The sequence below is a fragment of the Bos grunniens genome, chromosome 3 (genome assembly GCF_055505025.1).
Source record: "Bos grunniens cultivar Pamir isolate PY7600 chromosome 3, Bosgru_T2T1.0, whole genome shotgun sequence".
NCBI classification, from domain to species: domain Eukaryota; kingdom Metazoa; phylum Chordata; class Mammalia; order Artiodactyla; family Bovidae; genus Bos; species Bos grunniens.
This window is the reverse complement of record NC_141167.1, coordinates 53682749-53708921: the sequence shown is the minus strand read 5'-3', so window position 1 is coordinate 53708921 and position 26173 is coordinate 53682749. Positions and strand designations below refer to the sequence as shown.

Below are 26173 nucleotides of genomic sequence, written 5' to 3'. Positions count from 1 at the left end.
GCCCCTGATGCTGGGAAAGATTGAGGGCAGGAGGAGAAGGGGACGATAGAGCGTGAGATGGTTGGATGGCATCACTGACTCAATGGACAGAAGTTTCAGCCAACTCAGGAAGATAATGATAGACAGAGAAGCCTGGAGTGCTGCAGTACATGGGGTCGCAAAGAGTCGGACACGACTTAGCAACTAAACAACAAAAGGGAATGGGGAGAGAGGAGAATGAGAGGTAACTGCTAATGTGTATGGGGTTTCTTTAGGGATGATGAAAATGTTCTAAAATTAGATTGTGGTATTGATGGCACAAGTGTGTGAGTATGCTAAAGACCACTGGATTGCAAACTTTAAAATTATGGATTATATGTATGATCAAATCTGTTATTAAAAATCAAATCAGATGGAGACACACTTATTGAACAGTTGCTTTATTGTCTGTCTTTTCTAAATATATTGGGAGCTCCAAGTTTGAGTTCTACTGCATCTCCCTAGTTCTACATGCACCTAGCTGAGAGAGTAGAAATAAAAATTTTGTCACCCAGGGACTTTTTTAATAGCCAACTTGAAAGCATCTAAGAATGTCAGCTAGGCAAGGAATTAGGAAGTCGATCCACCTATCTATTCCAATTGAAAAAGTGATTTATATGTATATTCCAGCCAAAAGAGATAAAAACAAATCAATACAAGAAGAAGAAATTTGGGGCAAAAATGATGGGAATCTTCCTTATCTGATTTAAATTGAAAGTTAGAAATCCAGTTATGGACTGTTTTCTTGTGAGTTCTTTGGTTTGGGGTAAGGTTGTCCTTAAACTTCTTCCTTAGTTATTGCACTTAATATTTTTATCCCAGTCATAGGACTAGATCTTTTAGTATTATTTTTTAACTCCATGCCTTAGATGAAATCTCTTGCCATGTTTGATGACTGTCTAAATTAATTACTGATACTGTTCTATTCCAACACTACTAAAATTTTTTACATGACTGGGACACTGTGCTAACAGAATGATTAAATAAAAGTACTTTCACTTTCCACAAATAGAAGTCTGCATAATAAAGAATTTTATTGGAAAGACTTAATATTATTTGCTGCCAACCTCTCTATATAATCTTCCACTTTCCCACTTGTGAATATCATTTAATTATGTTTCAATTGATACATATGGTATAAACTCATCTATGTAAAAATAATATATGTAGAGAAAAGACCTCAAAGAAACATTCCAAAGTTTTTACAATGGTTATGCCATCTATAGTTTAAAAAAGTCCCTTCAGATTTTTATTTTATCCTTCTACTTTTCTGTATTTCTAAATTAACCATAATAACCATATATTTATTTAAAAAATAATGCCTCAAAATTTGCCACTAAGTACTCAGATAACAAAATTCCTAAAAAAAAGTTGAATAAAATGTTTTAAAATCTTTTTTAATTAGTTCAGTTCAGTTCAGTTGCTCAGTTGTGTCCAACTGTTTGCGACCTCATGGACCGCAGCATGCCAGGCTTCCCTGTCCATCACCAACTCCTGGAGCTTGCTCAAACTCATGTCCATCAAGTTGGTGATGCCATCCAACCATCTCATTCTCTGTCGTCCTCTACTCCTCCTGCCTTCAATCTTTCCCAACATCAGGGTCTTTTCCAATGAGTCAGTTCTTCACATCAGAAGAACTATTGGAGTTTCAGGTTAACAAAAAAGTAAGGGAAGTGCCCAGAGTTTGAAAATGAAGCCAGAGTACAAATCGAGCATGATGAGTGGGCACTGAAGACAGCTGCTACTCTAAGAGTAACAGCTGGTCCCTTCACTTAGAGCCTTGGATTTCAGCATCCATGTGGAGGGACAGAAGGTACAGCTTGAGGATGAGCAAGAAAGAGGAACCCCAAGGCTATTACCTTCATGAAAAGAGTAAACTAGAAAAAGAATATATACTCAGTGCAGGAAAAGTATAAGAAAACCTGTCTGTTCTGTCTTTGACTCTGGATCATGGAAAAAGGAAGAGAGTTCCAGAAAAACATCTATTTCTGCTTTAGCGACTATGCCATAGCCTTTGATTGTGTGGATCACAATAAACTGTGGAAAATTCTGAAAGAGATGGGAATACCAGACCACCTGACCTGCCTCTTGAGAAACCTATATGCAGGTCAGGAAGCAACAGTTAGAACTGGACATGGAATACCAGACTGGTTCCAAATAGGAAAAGGAGTACGTCAAGGCTGTATATTGTCACCCTGCTTATTTAACTTCTCTGCAGGTTACACCATGAGAAATGCTGGGCTGGAAGAAACACAAGCTGGAATCAAGATTGCCGGGAGAAATATCAATAACCTCAGATATGCAGATGACAGCACCCTTATGGCAGAAAGTGAAGAGGAACTAAAAAGCCTCTTGATGAAAGTGAAAGAGGAGAGTGAAAAAGTTGGCTTAAAACTCAACATTCAGAAAACGAAGATCATGGCATCCGGTCCCATCACTTCATGGCAAATAGATGGGGAAACAGTGGAAACAGTGTCAGACTTTATTTTTTTGGGCTCCAAAATCACTGATCACTGCAGATGATGATTGCAGCCACAAAATTAAAAGACGCTTACTCCTTGGAAGGAAAGTTATGACCAACCTAGATAGCATATTCAAAAGTAGAGACATTACTTTGCCAACAAAGGTCCGTCTAGTCAAGGCTATGGTTTTTCCAGTGGTCATGTATGGATGTAAGAGTTGGACTGTGAAGAAAGCTGAGCGCTGAAGAATTGATGCTTTTGAACTGTGGCATTGGAGAAGACTCCTGAGAGTCCCTTGGACTGCAAGGAGATCCAACCAGTCCATTCTAAAGGAGATCAGTCCTGGGTGTTCATTTGAAGGACTGATGCTGAAGTTGAAACTCCAGTACTTTGGCCACCTCATGCAAAGAGTTGACTCATTGGAAAAGACCCTGATGCTGGGAGGGATTGGGGGCAGGAGGAGAAGGGGACAACAGAGGATGAGATGGCTGGATGGCGTCACCGACTCAATGACATGAGTTTGAGTAAACTCCAGGAGTTGGTGATGGACAGGGAGGCCTGGAGTGCTGCGATTCGTGGGGTTGCAAAGAGTCGGACACGACTGAGCGACTGAACTGAACTGAAGAGGGTAAACAATCTTTCTTAAGAATTCATAAAAAGCACATAGATTTGCAGTTTACATTCACACCACTGACATGTGCAGAAGGTCAGACTTACTACAAAGTGGTATTTCTTAGTTGGTATGGCCCCCAGGAGCTTGGCAGAAGCAAATGAAAGCTTTCTTTGGAGGAATATGCTTTAACTTAGGTCACTAAGAATTTCCACAAATATAATCCAGATGAACATGGAGTCACAATAAACATCCACATCCACAGAACCACAAACAAAACACATAAATAAATGTTTTCTTGAATGAAATCAGCACAAAATGAAAAATCATACTTAGACTTCCAAAGATTTAAGATATTGGAGGTATCAGATGTGGAAATAAAAATGTATCTAAGGAAGAAGACACTATGAAGACCAGGATAATGTGGAGGAAAAAATAATCTAGAAATGTTGAATAAAATGATTAAAATAAAATGTGTGGGGGAAAACACTTGATGAATGAGTTAAATAACAGATTAGACATAGCTGGGTAGAATATAAACTAGAAAATCAGAAAAAAATTAGAATGCAGCATAGGCAAATAAACAAAGCATTACAAAGAGATAGAATGAAGGAGAGATCCTATAAACAGATAATGGTTTAGACTGCCTAAAAAGTAATGACAACAAGTCTGATGGCAAACGGCTCAATATCAAAATGAGAGGGAGAAAACATAGGAATTAGGCCTTCAAAATACTGAGAGAGAAAATAACTAGTGATTTTGAATTGTATTCTGTTTCCAGAGTGTAAGCAAAGATATTTTCAGAAAAACTAAAACACTGTTTACTACCAACAGAACCTCATCAGCATAACTTCTAAAAAATTTATTTTAGGAAGAAGGATAATGGAAATCTAACTTGCAAGAATAAATGATGAGTGAAAAAATGGTAATATGCAGATAAATTTAAATAAACATTGATTATCTGAAACAATGACATTAATAATGCTAATATCCAATTTGTTAGGCTTAAAAAAGAGAAAATACTTCAATATAATAGTAAGACTACTGTTCAGGTTGCCCAGAGTTAGTGTTCCAATGTCTTTGAATTATCTGGAATGAGGGTAAAAATAACTTATGATTTTGGTAAGTATTCTTAAAATTTCAAGAATAACATTGAAAGAATAGAAATTGAGTATAAATTCCAAGCCAGTGTAAGTTAAAAATGGAATAAGAAAGACAACCTCCTCTCCCTCCCACACAAAATCCTCCACCCATCCAGAGGAAGGGGGAAAAAGAGAAGGAAAAAAAAGCATAGAAAAAGAGATAAATAAGCCAATGTTTAAGTGAAGTTTAAAAAAAAAAACTCCAGTATATCAGTAATCTATATATACATATATATATAAAATCACAATAAATGTAAATGAACTAAATTTAGCTCTTAAAGGAAAATAATTATAAATTTAGATTAAAAATTAATTTCAGCTATATGCTATTCATACAGGATACACAGTATTACCCTTAATATCACATGAGAGTGATATTTAGACATGAGAGTCTGGGCCCTATGCCTCAACATCTTGCAACTCAAAATGTGATTCTTGGGCCAGTAGCTGCATGGAGTGCTTGTTAGAAATGCGGATTCTCAGGCCCATACTCAGACCTTAAGATTCAAATCTGCATTTTAATAAGATTCTCAGGTGATTCATATATATATAGATTAATGCTTGAGAAGCACTGCTTAAAGGGCACAGCAAGTAACAGACAAGGCACAAACTGTATCAAAGTCCACCTGGACTCCTCTCTCATTGTCACAGCAACATCCATAATTGTAAACATCCAATCTTATATCTAGCATTGTCCAGTCCCCAGAAAAAGTGTTTCTCCATATTTCTTGTGCTCTACCCATGAAACAAAAGGTCACTGTGTTCAAATGTCATGAAGATACATGAGTTGTACTGCTGCTGAGGTGGAGCTTATCACTGCTGCAGTGTGTGTGGTCTGGAGGGCAGGGGGAAGGAAGCAGAAGTAAAATTTTAAATTGAGATAAAATAGAACATATGAAAAAGAGCCTCAAGGAGAGAAAAAAAAACTGAAAAAAAAAAAAGGTGGAAATAACCCACGTGTCAATCAAAAGATGAGTGGATAAACAAAATGTAGCTTAGCCATAAAATGGATATTATTCAGCAATGAAAGGGAACAAAGTTCTGATCCACGCTAAAACATGGGAAAAAAGATTATGCCAAGTGAAATGTCAGACATAAAATGAGGAATACTGATTGAACTCCACTTTATGAAATATGTAAAATAAGCAAATTCATAGAGACAGACAGAAAGTAGAATGGAGATTACCAGGGCCTGGAGGGAGGGAAGAATGGGGAGTTATTGCATAATGGTTACTGAGTCTGTTTGGGGTAATGAAAAATTTTGAAAATAGTTATGATGATCGACATTACTGTGGATTACTTAAAATGCCACAGAATTGTAGACTTAAAAATGGTTAAAGTGCCAAATTTTATGTTATATATAAGTCACCACAATAAAAACATTTTAAAAAGTGGATTAGACAGATACAGAGAACAAACTAGTGTTACCAGTGGGGAGTGGATAGGGGAAGGGGCAAGAAGAGGTAGGAGAGTAAGAGACCCAAACTGTTATGTATAAAATAAGCTATAAGGATATATTGTACAACACAGGGGATATAGCCAATATCTTATATACATTTATAAAATGTCTAAAAGTATTACAATGAATACAATATTTATAAAATAAATATTCTATTTATTTATAAGAAATAGAGTATAACCTTTAAAAACTGTGAATCACTGTATGGTACACCTATAACATATAATATTGTACAGCAACTACACTTCAATAAAAGAAAAATTAAGTAGGTGTCTTGTAAACAACTACAAAACAAAAAAAGTGGGTCAAAAAATTTTAGTGATGCTTCAGTCTAAAGGATAAAGGAAACAGTTCAGGCACCAAAGGACTGATTTCATAAAGAGCTTACTGGCAAAGATCTTATGTTCTCCGATTCATCCCTTTACTTGGAAGCCACCAAACCAAGATGTATAAAATACATCCCCTGCCAGTTGGCTGTCATGGAAAAGGCAGGCCCTGATGTCTTTACTGACATAATTATTCTACCCATGGACTGAAAGAATAATGAGGAGTTATGAAATTATGCCAAAGTCAAGAAATAACATTTAGCACGTATTTTAAAAATGTGAAAGAGAGTAGCTCAAAGACATTGAGTACTAAAAAAAAAAAAATCAAGAAGAATAGTCATAGAATTCAACGGTTAGCTTAAAATAAGATAAAGGAATTAAAATGTTGTATAAAACTAGAAGATAAAAAGAAATACAGAAAACTTTGCTAATTAAGAAGGTGATATAATTATTTGTGCTGTAAATTTTCTTTTTAGGAAAGACAGTTATGTCAAATTAAACTTGTATATGGACAAGCAATTCAAACTGTAATATATACAGACAGGGAATTAAATGCTGAGTGGAAAACCAGAAAATAAAGGCTAAAATGAGATGAAAATCTGGAAAAGGAACACTCACTGACTACAAAGATGACAATCATCTCTGAGTCCTGGAAGCTCATAAGAGTTTGCCACCAGCTATGCCCCCAAAATAGCAACAGATGGATTGAAGGGAATTTAGAAAGAAAGTGACCAGAAGAGCTAAGGGACTGTTGTGAATGATGCATTAAACTGAAAAATCCTGGAACACATTTTGTAACTGAGCAAACAAGCAGAGGAGGAAAGCATCACCACAAGTAAAAAGTGGGGGAGAATTGTAGACAAGGAAAGAAAAATGTGTTTAGGGAATTCTCTGGTGGCCCAGTAGTTACAAGGCCATACTTTCACTGCCAAGGGCATGGGTTTAAATCCTTAGTCAGGGAGTCAGGGAACTAAGATCCCACAAGCTCCGCCAAAAAAAAAAAAAAAAAGTGTTTATACCCTAGTAAGGGATGTACATATCTTCAGGATTAATAAGTGGAGAACTTAGCACAAATATCAAGACATATTTACTAATTATTCCAACTTTAATTGGAATATATTTGGGTTTTAAGCTATTAAAAGAAATATCTTTAGCTAGGATCTAACGTATAGCTCATGTCCTTTACTATACCACCAATCATATCGTATTGTAAAACTATATACATATAGACCCATAAAGGTTTCCCTGGTCACTCAGCTGGTAAAGAATCCGCCTGCAATGCAGGAGACATTCCTGGGTCAGGAAGGTTCCCTGGAGAAGAGCTAGGCTACCCACTCCAGCATTTATGGGCTTCCCTGGTGGCTCAGACAATAAAGAATCCACCTGCCTTGTGGGAGACCTGGGTTCAGTCTCTGGGTTGGGAAGATAGTCTGGAGGAGGGCATGGCAAACCACTCTAGTGTTCTTGCCTGGAGAATCTCATGAACAGAGGAGCCTGGAAGACTACAGTCCATGGGGTCACAAAGAGTCAGACACTACTGAGCGACTAAGCACAGCACACAGACCCATATATAGACTAATTGGAAAAGACCCTGATGCTGGGAAAGATTGAAGGCAGGAGGAGAGGGGAACAATAGAGCATCAGATGGTTGGATGGCATCACTGACTCAATGGACAAGAATTTGAACAAACTCTGGGAGATGGTTAAGGACAAGAAAGCCTGGCGTGCTGCAGTCCATGGGATCACAAAGAGTCGGACACGACTTAGCGACAGAACAACAAAAGACTCATGTACCTAACATATATGAATTAAAAGCAGGGAAGAAGTACATTAAAATGTCACAGATACATATATTTGATATATATGGAAAAATGTGTAAGGAAATATATTAAATTACCAACAGTAATTGGTAGTACGTTTATGAATAAATCTTTTCTTGCTGTTTTGAGAAACAGAGAAGATATGCATTGACAACTGGGTGGGGGTAAAGTAAGCTTTCCAAAAATAACATTTTGCCTCTTTTCTCTCGTTTCTTTTTCAACAGGCGATTGTGGGGATGATGCAGAAGAAGCTTTTCTCAGAGAGAAGGCATTCTATGCTCTCAAATACAGTCTGGAGGTATAGTTTTCATGAGATGGTACTGAATTTTGGTGTTCACTGGTTGGCAGAATATCCTGAAGATTCAGCTCTGCCCCTGCTTCCATCCTTTACACCTTCTAAAGTGTGAAACACCATCAGGATACTCTGTGGACCCATTAAGAATGGTCTTCCACTTGGAAGATCAATTATTAAGTTGAGATTAATAACTCTCTTGGGGACCTGAGCTGCTCAACTTAGCAGGCAACCACAGTGCTCATTTCAGGGAAAAAAATAGACAGTTGTGATTCTTGGTCACAGGAACTTAACGTTAGATGGATTCCTTGTCCATTGATGTTTCTGTTCTGTTACAACACAGCACATCAAATCACACTCAATATAATAAGTTCAAACAACTGTGACTCCTTCATAGACACTGCAGAACCCATGATAAGCCACCCTAATCATCTTTCTGGAACCCAATCAGTATTTCATGTCTGTATGGTCAGGAGGAGTTCACCTTTGATAACAGGGAAGAAGCAACTGGTCTTATTTTTCACTCTGGTCTTTATTCCTGGTCCTGGACTTAGTTATTTCATCTTTATACTTCACTACTGAAGGTTCATCCAGTCAGGATACCCTGTTCTCTTATAATGGCTTTCTCTGATTTTTATTTCTGAACTTTTGGGTTAAAACACTTCAAATTTGAAACAGAGCCAAAAACCACATACAATTGTTAGGAAGAGTGATGGGCACAATTCTTTAAGGGATTCATTATGGCTTGAGTATCAAGGTTAAGCTTCTTTTTCTTTGGTAGTGGGGAACACATACAGATTCCTATAATCCCTTTTCCACGTTCCAGAAAACAAGTAGAATATCACCACTTCTAGCACTTTGTTCAAAACCTGCAACAAGAGGAACAAAATGGAATGATCCAGCTTTATGATTTGCACTACAGAATGGAAGTATGTACTCCTTAGGTAATGGGAGACAACTTGGAAATCCCTGATGGCAGCCTGGCAGGTGCGACATTGCTGAGTAACTCCAAATATGAGCCCGATAAAACTAGAACTCATTCAGATGTGTGTATTTTTTGCTTCCAACCAAATGTTTTCAAATGAATTAGGAATCAGATCCCCTTGACACATTTTTTTTCCTTCTGATGCATGGGAAATAGAATCTTTACTTTTCTTAGAAGTTGTTAACAAACTTAAGTGATTTAAAAAAATGCCAATTGCTCTCTAACTATGGGAATGAAAGGAGAGGAGACTACCTTCCACCCCATATTTCAAACAGATTTACACCTGGTGACATTTATTATGCAACAAAAGTCTCCTATGACAAGGTTATTCTAGGGTAAATTCTCTCCTTATAGAACTGTTACCTAATAAAAAGTCTTCATCACATGTATTCCACACCCCACTGGCTCTGCTGCAGGTGGAGGGTTTAATTCTTGTCATTCATTGCCAGTGTGCATGATGGAATCTCCATGAACAGCTTGCTTCAGCCTTAACCATCACACCATTGTTTTGCTCAAGTCAGTATGTGGTATTAAGATGCACAGCAAGTTTCAAAATTAGACAAAGTTGGAGTGCCATCTGGGATCATCCTCAAACTCTTTTCACTAACTTTTGAGAGGCAATCTTGAACCACAAACCTTCTGCTGTTCGAAAAGATGCACTCAGACTGTCTGAACCGACACAGTGGGGTGGGTGATCATAGAAACTTAAGGCAGGCACAAATCTTAGATCTTTTTTAAGCATCTCTCACTTAGATCACATCTACACTCTGCTAACTGGTCCCTCTTCCTATAACCTAGGACCGCTCAGACCTGTGCCACGCCAAAGCCATGATGATCCATTGAAACACATCTGGTGAAGTCATTTCTTTAATCACCCTTTGAAGACTTCCTCAAAGCTTTCAGGATAAAAAGTTAATCTCCATAACATGTAAATCTTTCTTTCCAAATCTGTGCTGTGCTTTTATGCCTGCTTATCTGTCTCTCATATATGTAAGTTTCACAGGGTCAGGGATCATACCTTATGTGTTGCTACTTTCTGGGTCCCAAACATAATGGCAAGTCACACAATATTATTTGATAAATGAAATAATGAACGAATCTAGCTTCACTGCCCCTTCTACAGACTAGCCTAAAAGTTACAGGGCTTTCCAAAGAGCTCATAACAAGTAAAAAGCTTGGACATACCTACCTGCCTTTCACAATATCATTCTGCCCTCAAATAGAGGCATTCCTATTTCTCAACACCAGGTCAACCACTCTGGAAAGGTCAGCAAAAGCTGCGCTGCATTTAAAGGGGAACCAGAAATTAAAGATGTGTGTGCCACAAATGTGAAGTCCTTCTGTCCCTACTTATCATTTCTGTCATTCTTATGATAAGTTTATCAGCCAGATTTGTTCAGCTCTCTTCCTATTACACATAATTAGAACAGGATTCTGTTCCCGGGTGGCTCGGATGGTAAAGCGTCTGCCTACAGTGTGGGAGACCTGGGTTCAATGCCTGGGTCTGGAAGATCACCTGGAGAAGGAAATGGCAACCCACTCCAGTATTCTTGCTTGGAAAATCCCATGGACGGTGGAACTTGGTATGCTATAGTCCATGGGGTTGCAAAGAGTTGGACACGACTGAGAGACTTTCACTTTCATTTTCTGTCCACCTAATGTTCAACAAACATTTGTTGAGTTTTGACATGTATGAGGTACAGTTTCAGATTCTGGAGATACTATGATGGATAAGTTTTGTTCCTGGCCTCAAAAAGGTGTAGTCTAGTAGGGGAAATAAGCATGCAAACAAATAATTGCAATATTTTGTTATTAGAGATGTGCACAGGATACAGAGAATATTTTAGCACTTACCAAGGTACAGTTATTGTAATATATAATTTCCTCCACTGTGATTTTCCTGTGGGTAAGGACTAGGTCCTCCCTATTTTTTCCCTCTCTATGTCTAACACATAGTGGGCACTTACCCAATATTTGATTGACTGATATGCCATTGGCATAAAAGAATGAGCAGTTTACTCTGCATAGAGGTTGTCTCTGGGAAAACTTTAGCAAGGAGATGCTTGCACTGGGTTTTAATGGATGATTCATTCCCTACCTGGTGGAAAAAAAGGAGAAAGGGCATTCCTTAATGGAGGAAGAGCAGGTGAGTGTGAAACAGCAAGCTGTGTTCCCAGGGTGTGTGGAACCTGAGCTACGAGTTGCTGTGAGAGGTGAGGTTGGAGAGTTAGGCCACAAAGACCCCGTCAGGCCTTGAGAGCCATCCTATGGAGTCTGAACGTGATCCTCCAGGAAATGGGAAGCCATTGGAGGTGTGTGAAGAACATGAGCAGATCTGTAAATGAGAAATTCAGTAATGCAGTTCAGTCAGTAGAGAGGTCCCTTATGTGCAATTAATTTCCAGAATATGCTTTCTTATTTAAAAATGATTTAACTCTGCATTTCAGTCAGCCAGGGTATCTTCAGACTTGGTGAGGTTCTCAGGAACACTAAAGACATCTTCTTAGCTATTAAAAGAGAATATAATAAAAAAGATTCCTTTTCATTCTGAGCTACAACAACTATCAAGGTTCATTTTCCCTACTATGGGTAAAATGGTTTTTCTGATTTGCCTCAAGTCATTCTATCTCAGAGCAAGAAGCTCATCTCAGAATCTAGCAGGAGTCAATGGTTACCTGAAGAAACTTGGTGAACTGAATCTCCCACTGATGTTTCCTTCCCCACTGAGGAGAAGGTAATTCAGCTGAATGAGTGGTCTACTTATGACATTTTCTGCAAATAATTAAACACCACACTCCTTTTGGCTTGGTTTACTTTTTAAAGGCAAAATCTACTCTGATTTGCAAATTGTTCCAATTACATCAGTGCCATGCATTTTATGCAGTCTTTAGAGTACCCATTGCTAAGTCAGTGGTTGGTGGGAGCTCTTTTCAACTATCTAGAGGCATATGCTCATATTCATTTCAGAATAATAAGATGTTTAAATATTTATTTCTTTCCAATAACTGGATACGCCTAGGTTCTTCATTTTAATAAATTCTGTTCAAATAGCATTGAGTCGCTGCTTAGAATACACTGGCACTGAATTTCTTTTATAGGAATGATACGTCAGAGACTCATACTGCCACTCTGGGAAAATTGCATGACCACTCATGAGTCCCTTTTGATAATTGTGAAGTTTTTGTTCTAGCTCTAAAATTTTGAGTATGTTGAAGAGATCTGATAAGTACAAGAATGTGGAAATGAAATAGTTACAGAACTACAAATTGTGGCCTGAAAAATTGATATTTACAATATGTAGTTATTCTTTTTCAGTGACTCCAAGCAGTCATAAATGGGCTTATTTTAGAAGAAATATAAAATATTTATATAGATACACTTATGCATTCAACAAATATTTATTGATGACCCATTATATGCCAGGCTGAGAATTTAATGACAAAAAAAGAGAAAAAATTCCCCTTCTCCAAGACTTGATTGTCAAACTGGAAAAGCAGACAATTTTAGACAAAAAATGACAATAAACTAGAATTAGTGTTATCGTGGGAACCTGGTGATGAAGACAAAGCATATAGCTCAGATCCATCATGGACTACAAGTCTAGGAAGGCTTCCCTGCTGATATTCTGTCTAAATTAAGACTATCCATGCTTGTGGTTATTATTTGGGAAACTATATTGAATAGAGCATGCAATAAAAATATTTATTTGTCCCAGGCCCACACTGTGAGTTTAAGACTAAAACAGTTTGAGAAGAATCTGAGTACATCTTACAAAAGCCCCCACTCCCAAATTTTTATTGACCATTTGATCATAAATTTACTGACTCACAAGGGAATTCTCTTGAATTACAAGGTATGGGTAATAATGTTATTATTTAAGAAATCATCATTCCTTGTCTTTCAATATCTAAGGCCCTTCACAGCTGCTCAAAGGCTACTTAATACATGTATAGAAGCTTTTCAGAATAATTTATTGATTAATGATGGGTTTTAACCTTTCAGTCTTTTCTCATCTCTAATCTCTCTTTATCCCAGCATTTGGAGGACAGGAATTACACTGAGCTGTGGTTTGACCTTAGAGGTTATGAAAAGTCTCCTCTATAACAGATGTGTGTTTCAGGACAGATCTGATCGCAAATATTCTGTCTTGTGGCCAACACAATTATGTTAGAATTCATCATACCATGAGTTACGAGATTTGGTTTGTAAATATAATCACCATATGTTACAGAGACAGGTGAACAAGGTAACAGGGTTAGCTCCCTTCAAGAGTCCAGGGGATCCTATGCCATTGCAAAGGAGAATCATAAAGAGACTGAATATTTTGAATTTAAAATCAACCCACTTTGAAGTTGATTTAATATTCAAGTTGTTAACTATCGCTGCCTGTCATCTACGTAATATATATAGAAATACACACATATATTTAAAAGGGTTAATGAATAATGGAATTTTAATTTGAAAGTTTTATAACTTCTAAGGTAATAATAGTATCTAACCAATTTTATAGATGGGAAAGATCACAGAAATTGACTCCTTTTTAGTGCCACTGCCTTGATTTACTGTTTCTTGGTTTCATATTATTATTCAGCACTTGCTTTTTTATTAACCTTTCTTGCTTCTTTGTCTTTTCTTTCCAATTAGATTAAAAAGGTTCTTTGAGGGTAGGGACTGTGTTCTTCTTCCAGAATTCCCTGTAATTTTGCAACTATTAGGCCTTCAGTGAATATTTACTAAGGGCTGTGAGTAGTTCAAAACCCAGAAACAAATTAGCTACAGAACTACACATTGTGATGATTAAAAACATTTCAGATGATGATTCTCAAACTTTAATATGCACGATAATAAGGGAAGCCTATTAAATTAGTAGATTCCCAAATCTTATTCCCAAAGAGTCTTTTGTTTTAAATCATTTCTTCTTCCTTTCCATTATCATTATTAGGTGGAGCAATAGTAAATCAAATTTAGGAAAGACACGACATACCTGGGCCTGAGACTGCCCTGATGTTTCTTGTAGAGAAAGGACTTGACGTAAGGTACCACCAATACACCCTGCTTTCTTCTTTCCTTCCATAAATACTTATTGTATACTGACCAGTGGCCAAGCATTAGGCCTGAAGTTAAACTGTTCAGCAAGAGGTATAAATATTTGCTGTCACAGCACTTAGATTGTACTTGGGGGGAGGGCAGACAAGACACAAATAAACTTTCAGTTTATTTCGGATATTGTTAAGTATTATTAGGGAAATAAAACAGGCTGGTAAAATAGAGAACGACCGTTGAGAAGGGGGCTATTTAAAGAGTTTGATACCCAAGAAGATTATATGTGATCTGAGGACTAAATGATCAGAAGGAATCAACCATGCAAAAGATCTTGAGCGAGAGCTTTCCAGGGAGATGAAATAGCCAGTGCAAAGGTCCTGAGGCACAATCAGTGTGCAAGGATCAGAAAGAGGCCAGAATACCTGACACTTGAAAGGGAGCCAGGTCAGACTCATCCACTAGGTACAATCTGGGCTTTGGCATAACGGTATCTTGGGATTACTCCTATGGGAAGTTGGAGAAATACTCCTGGATCAGAATTAAGAAAGGTTAACTATTTTATTAACCTTATAAGAATACTTTTCCAGTTTAAAACAACTACATTATTGGAAATTTTTGCCAATAAAAAGCTGTTCATTTCATGATTTCTTTTAGTTGATGCTTTGTGATAACAGAGTTTTGTCATAATTGCCACTTTACATTTTATAATACTTGAACACTGCAAATGAGTCACTTTAAATTTCTTTGAGAACCAAATTTTCCTTCACTGGATGCCTCAAATATTATAAAAGAGTCTAATGAATGATATAAACTTATATCTGGAATGTATATACCTCTCTAAAAAAAGAATTCTTATGCCATAATTTCAAAGTAAGTTATATGGCACATACCTTTTTAGTGAAAGAGGAGAGTGAAAAAGTTGGCTTAAAACTCAACATTCAGAAAACTAAGCTTGTGGCAACTGGTCCCATCACTTTATGGCAAATAGGTGAGGAAACAATAGAAACAGTGACAGACTTTATTTTGGGGGGCTCCAAAATCATTGCAGATGGTGATTTCAGCCATGAAATTAAAAGATGCTTGCTCCTTGAAAAAAAAGCTATGACCAACCTACACAGTATATTAAAAAGCAGAGACATTACTTTGCCAACAAAGGTCCATCTAGTCAAGGGTATGATTTTTCCAGTAGTCATGTATGGATCTGAGAGTTGAACTATAAAGAAAGCTGAGCACCAAAGAACTGATGCTTTTGAACTGTGGTGTTGGAGAAGACTCTTGAGAGCCCCTTGGATTGCAAGGAGATCCAACCAGTCCATCCTAGAGGAAATCAGTCCTGAATATTCATTGAAAGGACTGATGCTGAAGCTGAAACTCCAATACTTTGGCCACCTGATGCGAAGAAGTGACTCATTGGAAAAGACCCTGATGATGGGCAAGATTGAAGGCAGGAGGAGAATGGGATACCAGAGGATGAGATGGTTGGATGGCATCACCAGCTCGATGGACATGAGTTTGAGTAAGCTCCAGGAGTTGGTGATGGACAGGGAAGCCTGGTGTGCTGCTGTCCATGGGGGTCACAAAGAGTCAGAACTGAACCTTTTTTTCCAGTTTTGAATTCTTTTTTCAACTCTTGCATTGATTTGTTTTAGCATTCCAACTGGACAGCTACTAATTAATAGTGATAGTACTATTACCTCTAAGCAGTTTGGTTTTGTCTATATAACTGAGTGCTTAAGGAAAGAAAGAACCAAGGCAAGCATGCCACTGGTACATGTAAAATCCATTCTTGCTAAAGCGAGGAGAGAGCAGCTCAGCTTCAGACCTTATGATCACTGCTCTTTATAAGCCATTTAAGCAAAGGGCAGCCCAGGTGACAAGTTGGCCTTCTGTGATAAGAGCTCCTGTTCACTGGAAGGGCTTCCCTTGTTGCTCCACTGGAAATGGGAATTGGCTTACAGTTTCATTTCACAGGGTCCACCAGATGGCCAATGACTTTACCTACCCGGAGCCAATCCAGTCTGGATATAGAATGTGCTACATGCCCCCTCCCACTCTGCTGGGAGAATTGGTGCTTTCCTCTGGGGGTGGTTTGATTTAGTGTGTGTGTGTGTTTCTCTGTGTGCAAGCACACACATGTGTATTTTAGTTTGATTATACATTATGCTGCAGTTCAAAGGCTGAAGTTTCCCCAAACCATGAAACTTGGCTTCTTTGCTTAGATCTGGCAGATCTGATTAGAAATCAATGGCTTCCAAAAACAGGGACCAGGAAATGCCAGGATGCAGATACAGTAGCTGCAGTAACAGACATGTAACAAGATGGAAATGAGTTAGTGGGAGATTTGTAGGGAAAAGTTTAGGGGAAGGGTTGGGAATGAAGAGAAAAAAAATCTAAGACAGAGTGAAATGGCTTCATTGTCACAAGATATTGCAAGAATCCCTCACTTACTCAGTCATACTGGAATTACAATTTCCGCTCACATCTTTTATGAAAGAGGAAGTATGGAATATGACCATGCAAAGTGATATTTTAAGCTTCTATACATATTGCTCATCACTGGCTTGACTTGCGGCATGTCTTTCAACAAAAGCACATAGTGATTTAATCTCAACAGTAATTCAGTCTGCAGCATATAAGACAAGACTATCATTGCAGACAGGCAGTAATTTGTGAAATTCAGGTGTTGGGGATTAGGACCGCCTGTTGAATTTAATCTTGGAGTTATAATGTTAATACCATCATGTAACTGAACAAAAACACTACATATTTATCAGACTTTGGGACCTCCAGCCATGGAGATGCGAACGTTTTCCTAAGTGGTATCTGTAACCCTCTCCAGATTCAGTAAATCAATGGGAAATAGAAAGTCTGTTGGAATTCTGATTCAATATGCAGCAGCATATGGCTTGGTGGTCATCACAGTCAGGACATCCCATAATTTTTCTAAAGCCTGATGTAAGAGTCGGGGACAAAAGCAGTCAGAGCATCATCTGGCAACACAATAAGAATAGAAAAGCTTTCATTTCTTACCTTCCTCAGTATTAACTGGAAAGAAAATTCCCAGCAATAGTCTAACAAATGATTTCTACCTCTGCTTAAGCAAGACTATACATAGGAAACTCCCAAGTAAACCTAAACAGCAACTGGGAGAGAACATAAACATTTTACATGTGTACCTTCAGAGAGCCATTGGAGATGAAACTTTGCCCAATTTCCAGTCAGTAAACAGTAGTAGTAAAGTGACTACTGGCTTCCCTGTAAAGAATCTGCCTGCCCAGTGCAGAAGACACAGGTTCGACCCCTGGGTCGGGAAGATCCCCTGAAGAAGGAAATGGCAACCCACTCCAGTATTATTGCCTGGGAAATCCCATAGACAGAGGAGCCTGGCAGCCACAGTCCAAGGGGTCGCAAAGAGTCAGACATGACTTAGTGACTAAACAACAACAAAGTGGCTACATTCTGAGCAGCTTACATTTCATTCAGTGGGACAATTGCAATGATGCCTAAAGAGAAGGCACTTGTTTTAAGATCTGCATTTGTTCCTTTGCTTGAGGCAGGGTAAACTTTTTTGAACCCTTTGGATATGGAATTTTGTGAGAAATTGGTTTTCTATAAAACCAATTTCATTAATATTATCTACAAAGACCTTCCTGGTCACATTTATAATTCTCTGCTAAGGTCTTCCACACATATCTATCATTCACAAAACACTTTACAGTTTACAAAACCCTTTACTACAGATAATCTCAATTTCTCATATATAGTGTCCCTATCCCTTTCCCAAAAGGGCTGTTCTTCATTTTAATGAAATACAATGCTGATTCACTGAAAATGAAAACCAGTTTATTAGTGTGAATAAACATTGTTTTGAAAAAGAACATGAGGGCATCATAGTTTGCCTTAGGCTATCAACATTCTTAGCTAGTGCTGGGCCAGCAGGAGCGCACAGGAAGGGAAGTACTAGCAACATCTTCCTAAAGGTAGATCACAGCTTTCGGCAAATTTACCTTTTGACATCCCTATTAACAAAACCTTCACAAATGCTAGCCATTTACATTAAACAACAGCCATGAAAATCCACCATGTTCAATAGATTCATCATAAACACATAAACACCACATCCATCCACAGTCAGAAGTCAGTGCCCAAACTTTTCTAGGACTCAGCCCTTATGGGTTGCTTGCAGATACAAAGTATGTAATCAATCAACAAATTAAAGAGAAACAGAAGCCTTAACTGTGAAACTGACAGCTGTTTCTACTTTTGATTTTAAGATCAACAGACCCCTCCCCAGCAAATCACTTCCTAATGAAATCTCTCTCTTTTCTGCTCCCTGAATCCTTCCAGTGCAAGTTCCACCTTTTCAAAGAAACTTTCCTTAATCCTACCAGAGCAGAGATCTTTCTCATCTCTGTATTCCAACAATAATAACTGTTTATATCCAGTATTTCCCATACATTTATATTTACCGTCTATCTCTCTGTCATCTATCCATCCATTCATATTTCATGGTATGTTGTTTTTTCCCCACAGGCATTCAAAGATTTCTAAAGGTTGGGTCTTGCCTTAAACTCCTTTGTACCCTTTAACTCCTTAGCATAATACATTGCACAAGTGAGTAGAAGTATTTTGATGGTCACTTTAAAAAGTCTGACTTTTTCATGCATGACAAAAGCCACCTTTTCACACAAAAGGAGCACCTCCTAAATATTACTTTGGTTCACAACCATAAAACGTAGTAATACATAAAGCAGAACAGTTGGGTGGTTTCAAGAGGTAGCTTTATAGAGCATATATGGAATGGAATGGTGTTTTAATAAAAATATATTAACAGCTTCAAATAATGGGAAATACATTTAAACTGTATTAAAATATCTTTTTAGAATCAAGAAACTTGATTACAATTCTCCCAGAGGCTTCACACTCTGAAACCAGAGATTTATTATTCCAGGGAAAGAAAGCTCAATTTCTTAAAAATTCATCTTATTAATTATTAGCCAAGCCATGCAGCGGCTTCCCGGAAGGCACAGGAAAATAGGCCCTCAGTGATGAGTTTCAAGCCAATGGAAGCTGAGTTTGTGCCTCAAGCCTTCTGCGCCTGCCTGGGCACTGCTCTCCAGGGCTGTGATAATTCAGCCCTGAGCATCTGAAGCAGTGATCAGATAGGAATCTGCGAGCCTGAGCAGCGGCCAGCAGAGGACTAGCTGCTATTTAGCTTCCGGCACCCTGTCCGAGGTAACCGCTCGGACTGGTACCCGCTCCATTCCCGGGTCTCCTCCCATTAGGGCGCGACTCGGCCGCCAAACCCGAGGCTTCAGGAATCCAGCACCCAGCAGTAGCTGTCGTTCCGGGGATGAGCGGTTCTAGTTCCAGGGACGGTTCCTGTTAGGAAATTAGGCTTTGGGGCGCACCCATCTCATTCCTGTTCCTTAAAAAACTTTGCTACCTTCTTCAAATAGAAATTCACACCAAATAGTAACTATCCTATCCCACCCCGCAGGGTCCACTCCCGCTTCCAGCCTCCGAATGGCACCTACTCACGGCGCCTCCCAGCCCCGGGGAAGGGGGCAAGCTCAGGTGTGCGGGATCCCCAGGCTGGGTGGCGGGCAGGCTGGCGAGCGAGCTGTCACCTTGTGGTCCACCACGCCGAGGTATCCGTCCAGTGGCCGCGGTCCCGCGGGGGTCTCCGGGCGCGGCGGGGGGCTGCTCTCTGCCGACCGCCGAGAGCTGAGGGTCGCCGCTGCCTGCTGCTGCTGCTGCTGCGGGGGCCGCTCCTTCTGGCCTCCGAGGCTGCTGTACACGAGCAACAAGCTGGTGCACATGGTGGTGAGCGCTAAACACACTGCCAGACCATGGCGCTGCGGGCGGGAGAGAGCACAGGAGAGTCTCTGAGCGCCGACCCGGGAGGAGCGCGCCCGGCGGGGACACCAGCTCGACGGTCAGACAAGACGGGCGGGGGAGGTCGGGGTCGGGGGCTGCATGGCTCGGTTTCTACCCCGGCCGCTCACAGCCCGGGCAGAGAAGGCACAGTCCCCGGGGGTACCGCAGGGGATGCTCCCTGCGCGTCGCTGCTCTCAGCCGCCACCGCCTCCCACATCTCCTGGCAGAGGACAGGTGGTGCGCGGCGCCCCGCTACGCGAGGGACAGCGCTCCGGCGGCGGGGGCAGGGGTGGGCTTGCACTTTGGGAGGGGGCCCTCTGTCCCCAGATCGGCTGCTGGAATGTCTAGCCTCTCCTTTCTGGACCCTTGGGGCTCTACCTCGGCCATCCTTGCAAGTTTGAAATAACGACAAGGAAATCAAGAAAGTCGGCAAAGGTCCCCCGCTTCCCGCCCCTCTTAGTTTTTGCCAAGCTGTTGCTTTAGGGCAATCCCCATTCCCAAACAAGACGCCCACCACTCCTAGGTTTCTCTGGCTCTCGGCTGACCGCTCGGAACTCCGGCCGGAGATCCAGGAGCCCAGCAACCCGAGTTCCCGTTCCGGCTCTGGGATTCCGAGCCTAGCAGAACTGAGGAATCGGGAGTAGACCCGGAGCAGGTGAAAAGTTCTCCCTTTGTAACGGGCGATCTAGCCGCTCAGGGTTAGGCGCCCTGGAGCTCTCCCGTGCGCCCTGGGGACTCTGCGCCCCGGGATCCCGCCGATGCCCAGAGGAGTTACAACAAATGACTCACCACCAGGGTCTTCATTTTGGGCACTTCTTTTGTGAGGAATCCTTAGGCACACGCGTCCGGGGCCACTTTTTCTTGGAGGGTTTCCATCGTGGGTGACGGGGCGGAGGCGGCTTTGATTTTCGCCCGGCGGCCAGCCTCGGCTAAGTGAGCAGGGGAGCCGCGAGACCCAGGAAGCGCCGCTGTTGCAGAGATTAGAGACAGAATTAAAACTGAACCGGACCCTCGTAGTCTCTCAGCGATCTACACAACTGCCGCCTGCCGCCGCCTGCTGGGTCCTAAAGACCTCTTCATTCCCCCCTTCCAGCCCCCAAATAGTAATCTCAGCGGAGTAGAATTTCTTGGGCGAGAGAGTTAACTGTGCCAGTATACCCACCTCTTAGTCCAAGGGCTTATTTATCTTTTATGAAGTCATCAAGTAAAAAGGAAGAGGGAATCCAGCTGGATTCTGAACATGATAGCCATTTGAAAATTTGCAAACTAATATTTCTGTTTTGTGATTTCGGTAAAAACAAGCCAACAGCCGAAATGTCAATAGCTCTATTTATAGAATTTGCGTTTATGTTCTTAGCAGGGAGGAATCTGTCACGAATTTTTTTTTCAAGTAAATTAATTAATATTTCAGTTTTCCAATTGTAAGCTTTCTGATATTCTCTTCCTGCTTAATTTTACTTTTTTAAATTTAGTGATTCTCATGCAATCTTTATAGCCTCATTTTCATCCAAATTATTAAATTCATTACGTTTTAAATATTGTAATTTATTTATTTTTATCAGATCCTTGAGGTTCCTAGTGTTCATCTAAATGATTTAAGTGTTAAGAACATTCAGCACATCATATCCACAGGATTAACTGGACCTGTAGATTCTTCTTAATTTAAATGAAAGATTTCTGGCTGCTAGAGATAAAATTGTTTACTGCTTATTTTGTAAGAATCTTAAGGCCTTTAGTGCTGTCCTTGTGTTGTTCTACTGGACTGACAGTATATAATTTCACATTTAGAACTCCAATTGAAATTTAAAAAAATAATTATTTGTTTTTTCTCAGGAAATGCATATCAATATCTTGTTTAAAGGATGATCTCCCCTTCTCCCACCCCACGTTGAATTACAAATGGCATTTGCTAAATGTCTAATTTAGTTGGAAACATATTTTTTGTGAAATTGCTCAGTGAGAATAGTTGTCTTAATGTATTACTCAATTCCTCACCTGTAGCAGTGTAATGTTAAAGATTACATTAAGATGAAAATGATCAGCAGACCAACTGAACCATAGGCACAATAAGAGCTTTCTCAAGGCCAAAGAAGGCATTACAATCTGGTTTTTAATCTTCACTAATCCATTGCTGGACTGATGATACAACAGAAACTATTTTTAACTTATGAAGCATCCTTCTATACTCAGTATTAAGAAAGTTAAAATTAGTCAGTGCAACAATGACTATTAATGCTATGTGTTTGGGGGGAAGTGAGAAATATATGGGATTTAGCCTGTCAAGGAAGAACAAAAATTTCCAAACAGTGTCCAACATTGCCAGCCTTGAAGCTATTTATTCAATTTGTGCTCTAGGCATGAATAGTACCAGTTGTTAGGGCAAAAAAAGCAGCAGCCAGAGGAGAATCTTATCGGGTCTTGGCAATTCTTTATTGGGTGGTTGCTCTTGACACTCAAATTAGGGAAACAAAGGACCATCTTGATGAATTGGCGCAAGCAGATTATCTGTGTTTCTCCAGGGCTACTTTTGAGATGCTACTAGACATGGTTTTGCATTTTTCAGAATGATTCCCCTTCCATCTAGTATGTTGCCCGGTGACCAATAAAACACTTCTAATATATTTTGCCATGCCAAACAGAGCCATCATATTTATGATTTAAGCTCATGGCAGCACGTTGGACATCTGTTACACAGTATGTCTGACCAAATTCATTAAGCTTGTGCTTTTTTTTCCCCTCTCCTGGGATAGCAGTTAGCAAGTAGCTCGATCTACTTATGAGATGACCAGGATAAATTTGAAAAATGTAATTCTGAAGTTGACTTGAATAATTTCACGGTCTCTGGCTCTCAAATATTTGATTAGATTGACGCAAAGGTTTTAGGCACTGTGGTCCGAGAGACAAATGGACAAGGGGCCTTGGGGAGGGCAGATAAAACAAGTGACAAAAGTGAGAATCCTTGTGCTGTTCAGTGTAATGATCATTTAATGATCATCTGCTATCTGGTGATTTTACATCAGGAAATTCAGAGAGGAATAAGACACAGATCCTGTCGTCTAAGAGCTCACAACCTAAGGGGTGTGTGTGTGTGTGTGTGACAAGTCTGCAAGCTGGTAATGAAAGACTGAATTAAACATATATTTGTCAAGTGCCCACCATATTAAGCATCTCCTCTAAGTACCTATTACATGCCAGACATGGGGATACCTGGATAAATAGATGACATGCTGCCCTGAAGCAACTCACAGCCTATTATTCCCAAATAACTGCCATGAATCTTTATATTACAAAGAATTAGGAAACAATCAAAATGCTTGGCTTTGTTTTCAACTTCTGAGTGCTAGCTTATTATTACCCTAGGGGCTCAATATCTTAAGGGTATCCACCTCTGTTGATATAACTTTTTGCACACTTTTCAGTTAGTACTTTGAAGAGCCAGAAACAGCAGAAAATAGGCAGCATTCACAGACACTTGATTGACTTGGAGACAAGTAGACAAGTCAATAAAGTTTTTTAGTTCATCTAACTTGTCCAGTTCAATACTAAGTGAGTCGAGGAATCACAATTTGCTTCTCAAAATCCAGGTAGCTGAGATGGATTTCTCACCATTTAAAATTTTGCCACAGTTCTGCCTCTGGTGCCATCACATCCAATCAGACAGATTCTTACCTATGAAAGCAAAAGAAAGGAAAGGGAAAGAAATTGCATGTTCCACTATGTAGGTTATGAGGCAAACTGAAGGTGAGGATTTATGAAATAAGGCATGAAATAAGGCATGCCATAGATTGAGAAGGTGGGATCTAGAGGTTGAAGGGAACGCCTGCCTGTACACAGGGCCACAGAGGCACCAGAAAGCTCCCAGGGAGAAGGAAAGACAGATTGCTGGAAACTAGTGAGCCCTGCCCATGACTGCTAAATGACCTCTCAAATCAGAAACAAACGTTTCAAACATTCCAAAGATGTATGAAAAGCAGAAAGCAACATAGTGTAAACTGCATTAAGACATAACTGATTTCTACTTTATGATCTTAAAGAAAAAAATGCTGTGATAAATGCTACAAGAGCATAAAGTTTCATAATGGCAGAAAGTCCCAGAACAAAGTGATACTTGTTCCTCAGTTTCCTTAACTCCTTTTACTTCACCTGCATGTGAGCTCAGTTGCCTTGTGTCTGAATCTTTGGACTGTAGTCTGCCAGGCTTCTGTCTGTGGGATTTTCCCAGCTAGAGTGAGTTGCCATTTCCTCCTCCAGGGCATCTTCCCAACCCATAGCCTGTGCCTAATGGGCTGCATGGTTGGGAACAAATGCATGGAGTTTGGCTGTCAGGACCCAGATTCTGACTTTAACGCTTCCCAGTGCTGTGACCTTGGGTTAAGTTATTTAGCTGTACCTTGATTTATCTGTAAAGTAGCAACTACAAGAGCTCCTGCTTCAAAACATTGTTGTGAAAGTTAATTGAGATACTACAAGTGAAGTGTCAAGAGGAATACTCAGACCATTGGTTTAGTCTCTAAGTCAAATACGATTCTTTGCGACCCTATGCGCTGTAGCCCACCAGGCTCCTCTGTCCATGGGATTTTTCAGGCAAGAATACTAGAGTGGGTTGCTATTTTCTTCTCCAACAGGTCTTCCTGATTCAGGGATCGAATGTAGGTCTCCTGCCTTTCAGGTAGTCTCCTGCATTGCAGGTGGATTCTTTACTAACTGAGCCACCAGGGAAGCCTAACAGATTGTTAGCTGTTACTAATAATACTTTGGTTAATAAATTAATACTTTGATTACTAATACTATGATTAAAAGACTGGATTTGAAGGGGAAAAAACAGGGTTTGATCTGTGTGACCAAGACCTGCATGACTTTGACCAAAGAACTTAAAAATATTAAGCAAACTGTAAACTGACCTGTAAAATGAATATAACTAAGCCCTGCCCCCAAATTGTTGGAGGGGTTATTATGATGTTGTATAATTGACTACTTTGTAAACTATGAAGCTCTGCATGAGCTAAGATAATAGAAACTCTTTTCATTCATCCAAGAAATATCAGTTGAGCATCTACTATGTGCCAGGGACATAGTAATGTGACAAAGACAAATAAGCCCATGAAGCTTATATTTGAGCTAGGGCAATGAACTAATATATTAGAATGTCAAGAACTAGGAAAAAATAGCAGGGTAAAGCAGGCTAGAGATTGGGACATGATGTAGTACTGTTTTAGTTGGGATAGTGACGTTTGAGGAGAGACTTTAATAAAGTGAGTGAGGGAGCCATGAAGCTATCTACAGGAGGAGCATTTCAGGCAAAGGAAACAACCTATGAAAAGACCATGAAGTAAGAGCTTGGTTGGCATGCTGAAGAGCCAGCAAGGAGGTGGTATAGCTGGCGTTGGAAGGAATGAGAGGAAGAGTTGTGGAGGGGAGCACTGAGCGGTAGTCCAGGGCTAGATTGTCTAGCACCTCATAGACCATGAAAGCACGGAGGGAAGGAAACCCATTGGAGGGTGTGGAGCAGAGGAAGGCCATGGATTCTTACTATTCTGGAAAGAAAGATCACCTGGCTGCTGTGCAGAAAAGAGCTTTTAGGGGAGTAAGAGAAGGAGGGAGACCACTTAGGAAGCTCTTGCAGTGGTCTAGGTGGAAGAAGGTGGTGGTGCTTTCAGGAGAAGTGACTGGTTTAGGGATTTGCTGGTACTGGGTATGAGACATGAGAAAAAGAAAGTGGGCAAGCAAATGCAAGGCTTTAGACCTGGGCACCTTGGGGAAAGATGTTGCCAATTCCAAGATGATGAATGCTCTGGAAAAGCAGGTTTGAGGGGCTGAGAATAGAAATTTGCATGTAGATGTTCTCAATATGAAATGTCACAGGCGATTGGAATTCAGGCATTATGTTGGGATTAGAGACATGAACAGGGCATCATGGTTCATGAAAGGATGAAGTCACCTAGGAATAAGCCAGGACACAGACGAGAGGAGGTCACCAGCCTGAGCCCTGGGAGCTCCAAATTTCAGATGCCGAGAATAGGAGGCATTATTACAGCAATGATAATACTGAAGAAAACAATAAATGACTCTCTGAACTTGATTTGATTTAGGTGGCTGATTATTTTCATTTTGAATGGATTTTCCGTTCCAAGATAGT

General features: G+C 39.9%; 1 protein-coding gene across 1 annotated transcript in view; it reads right to left on the bottom strand.

Moving 5' to 3' along the window:
- Positions 1–21202, bottom strand: part of ST6GALNAC5 (ST6 N-acetylgalactosaminide alpha-2,6-sialyltransferase 5) — a 212723-nt gene extending 191521 nt beyond the window's left edge. The window contains exons 1-2 of the mRNA XM_086390647.1: positions 20827–21202; positions 19788–20015 (exon numbers count right to left, since the gene is read on the bottom strand). Of these exons, the coding sequence (XP_086246773.1) occupies positions 19788–20015; positions 20827–20841 (243 nt within the window). The 5' untranslated portion in view covers positions 20842–21202. The remainder of the gene's footprint in view (positions 1–19787; positions 20016–20826) is intronic.
- Between the last annotated feature and the right edge of the window lie 4971 nt (positions 21203–26173).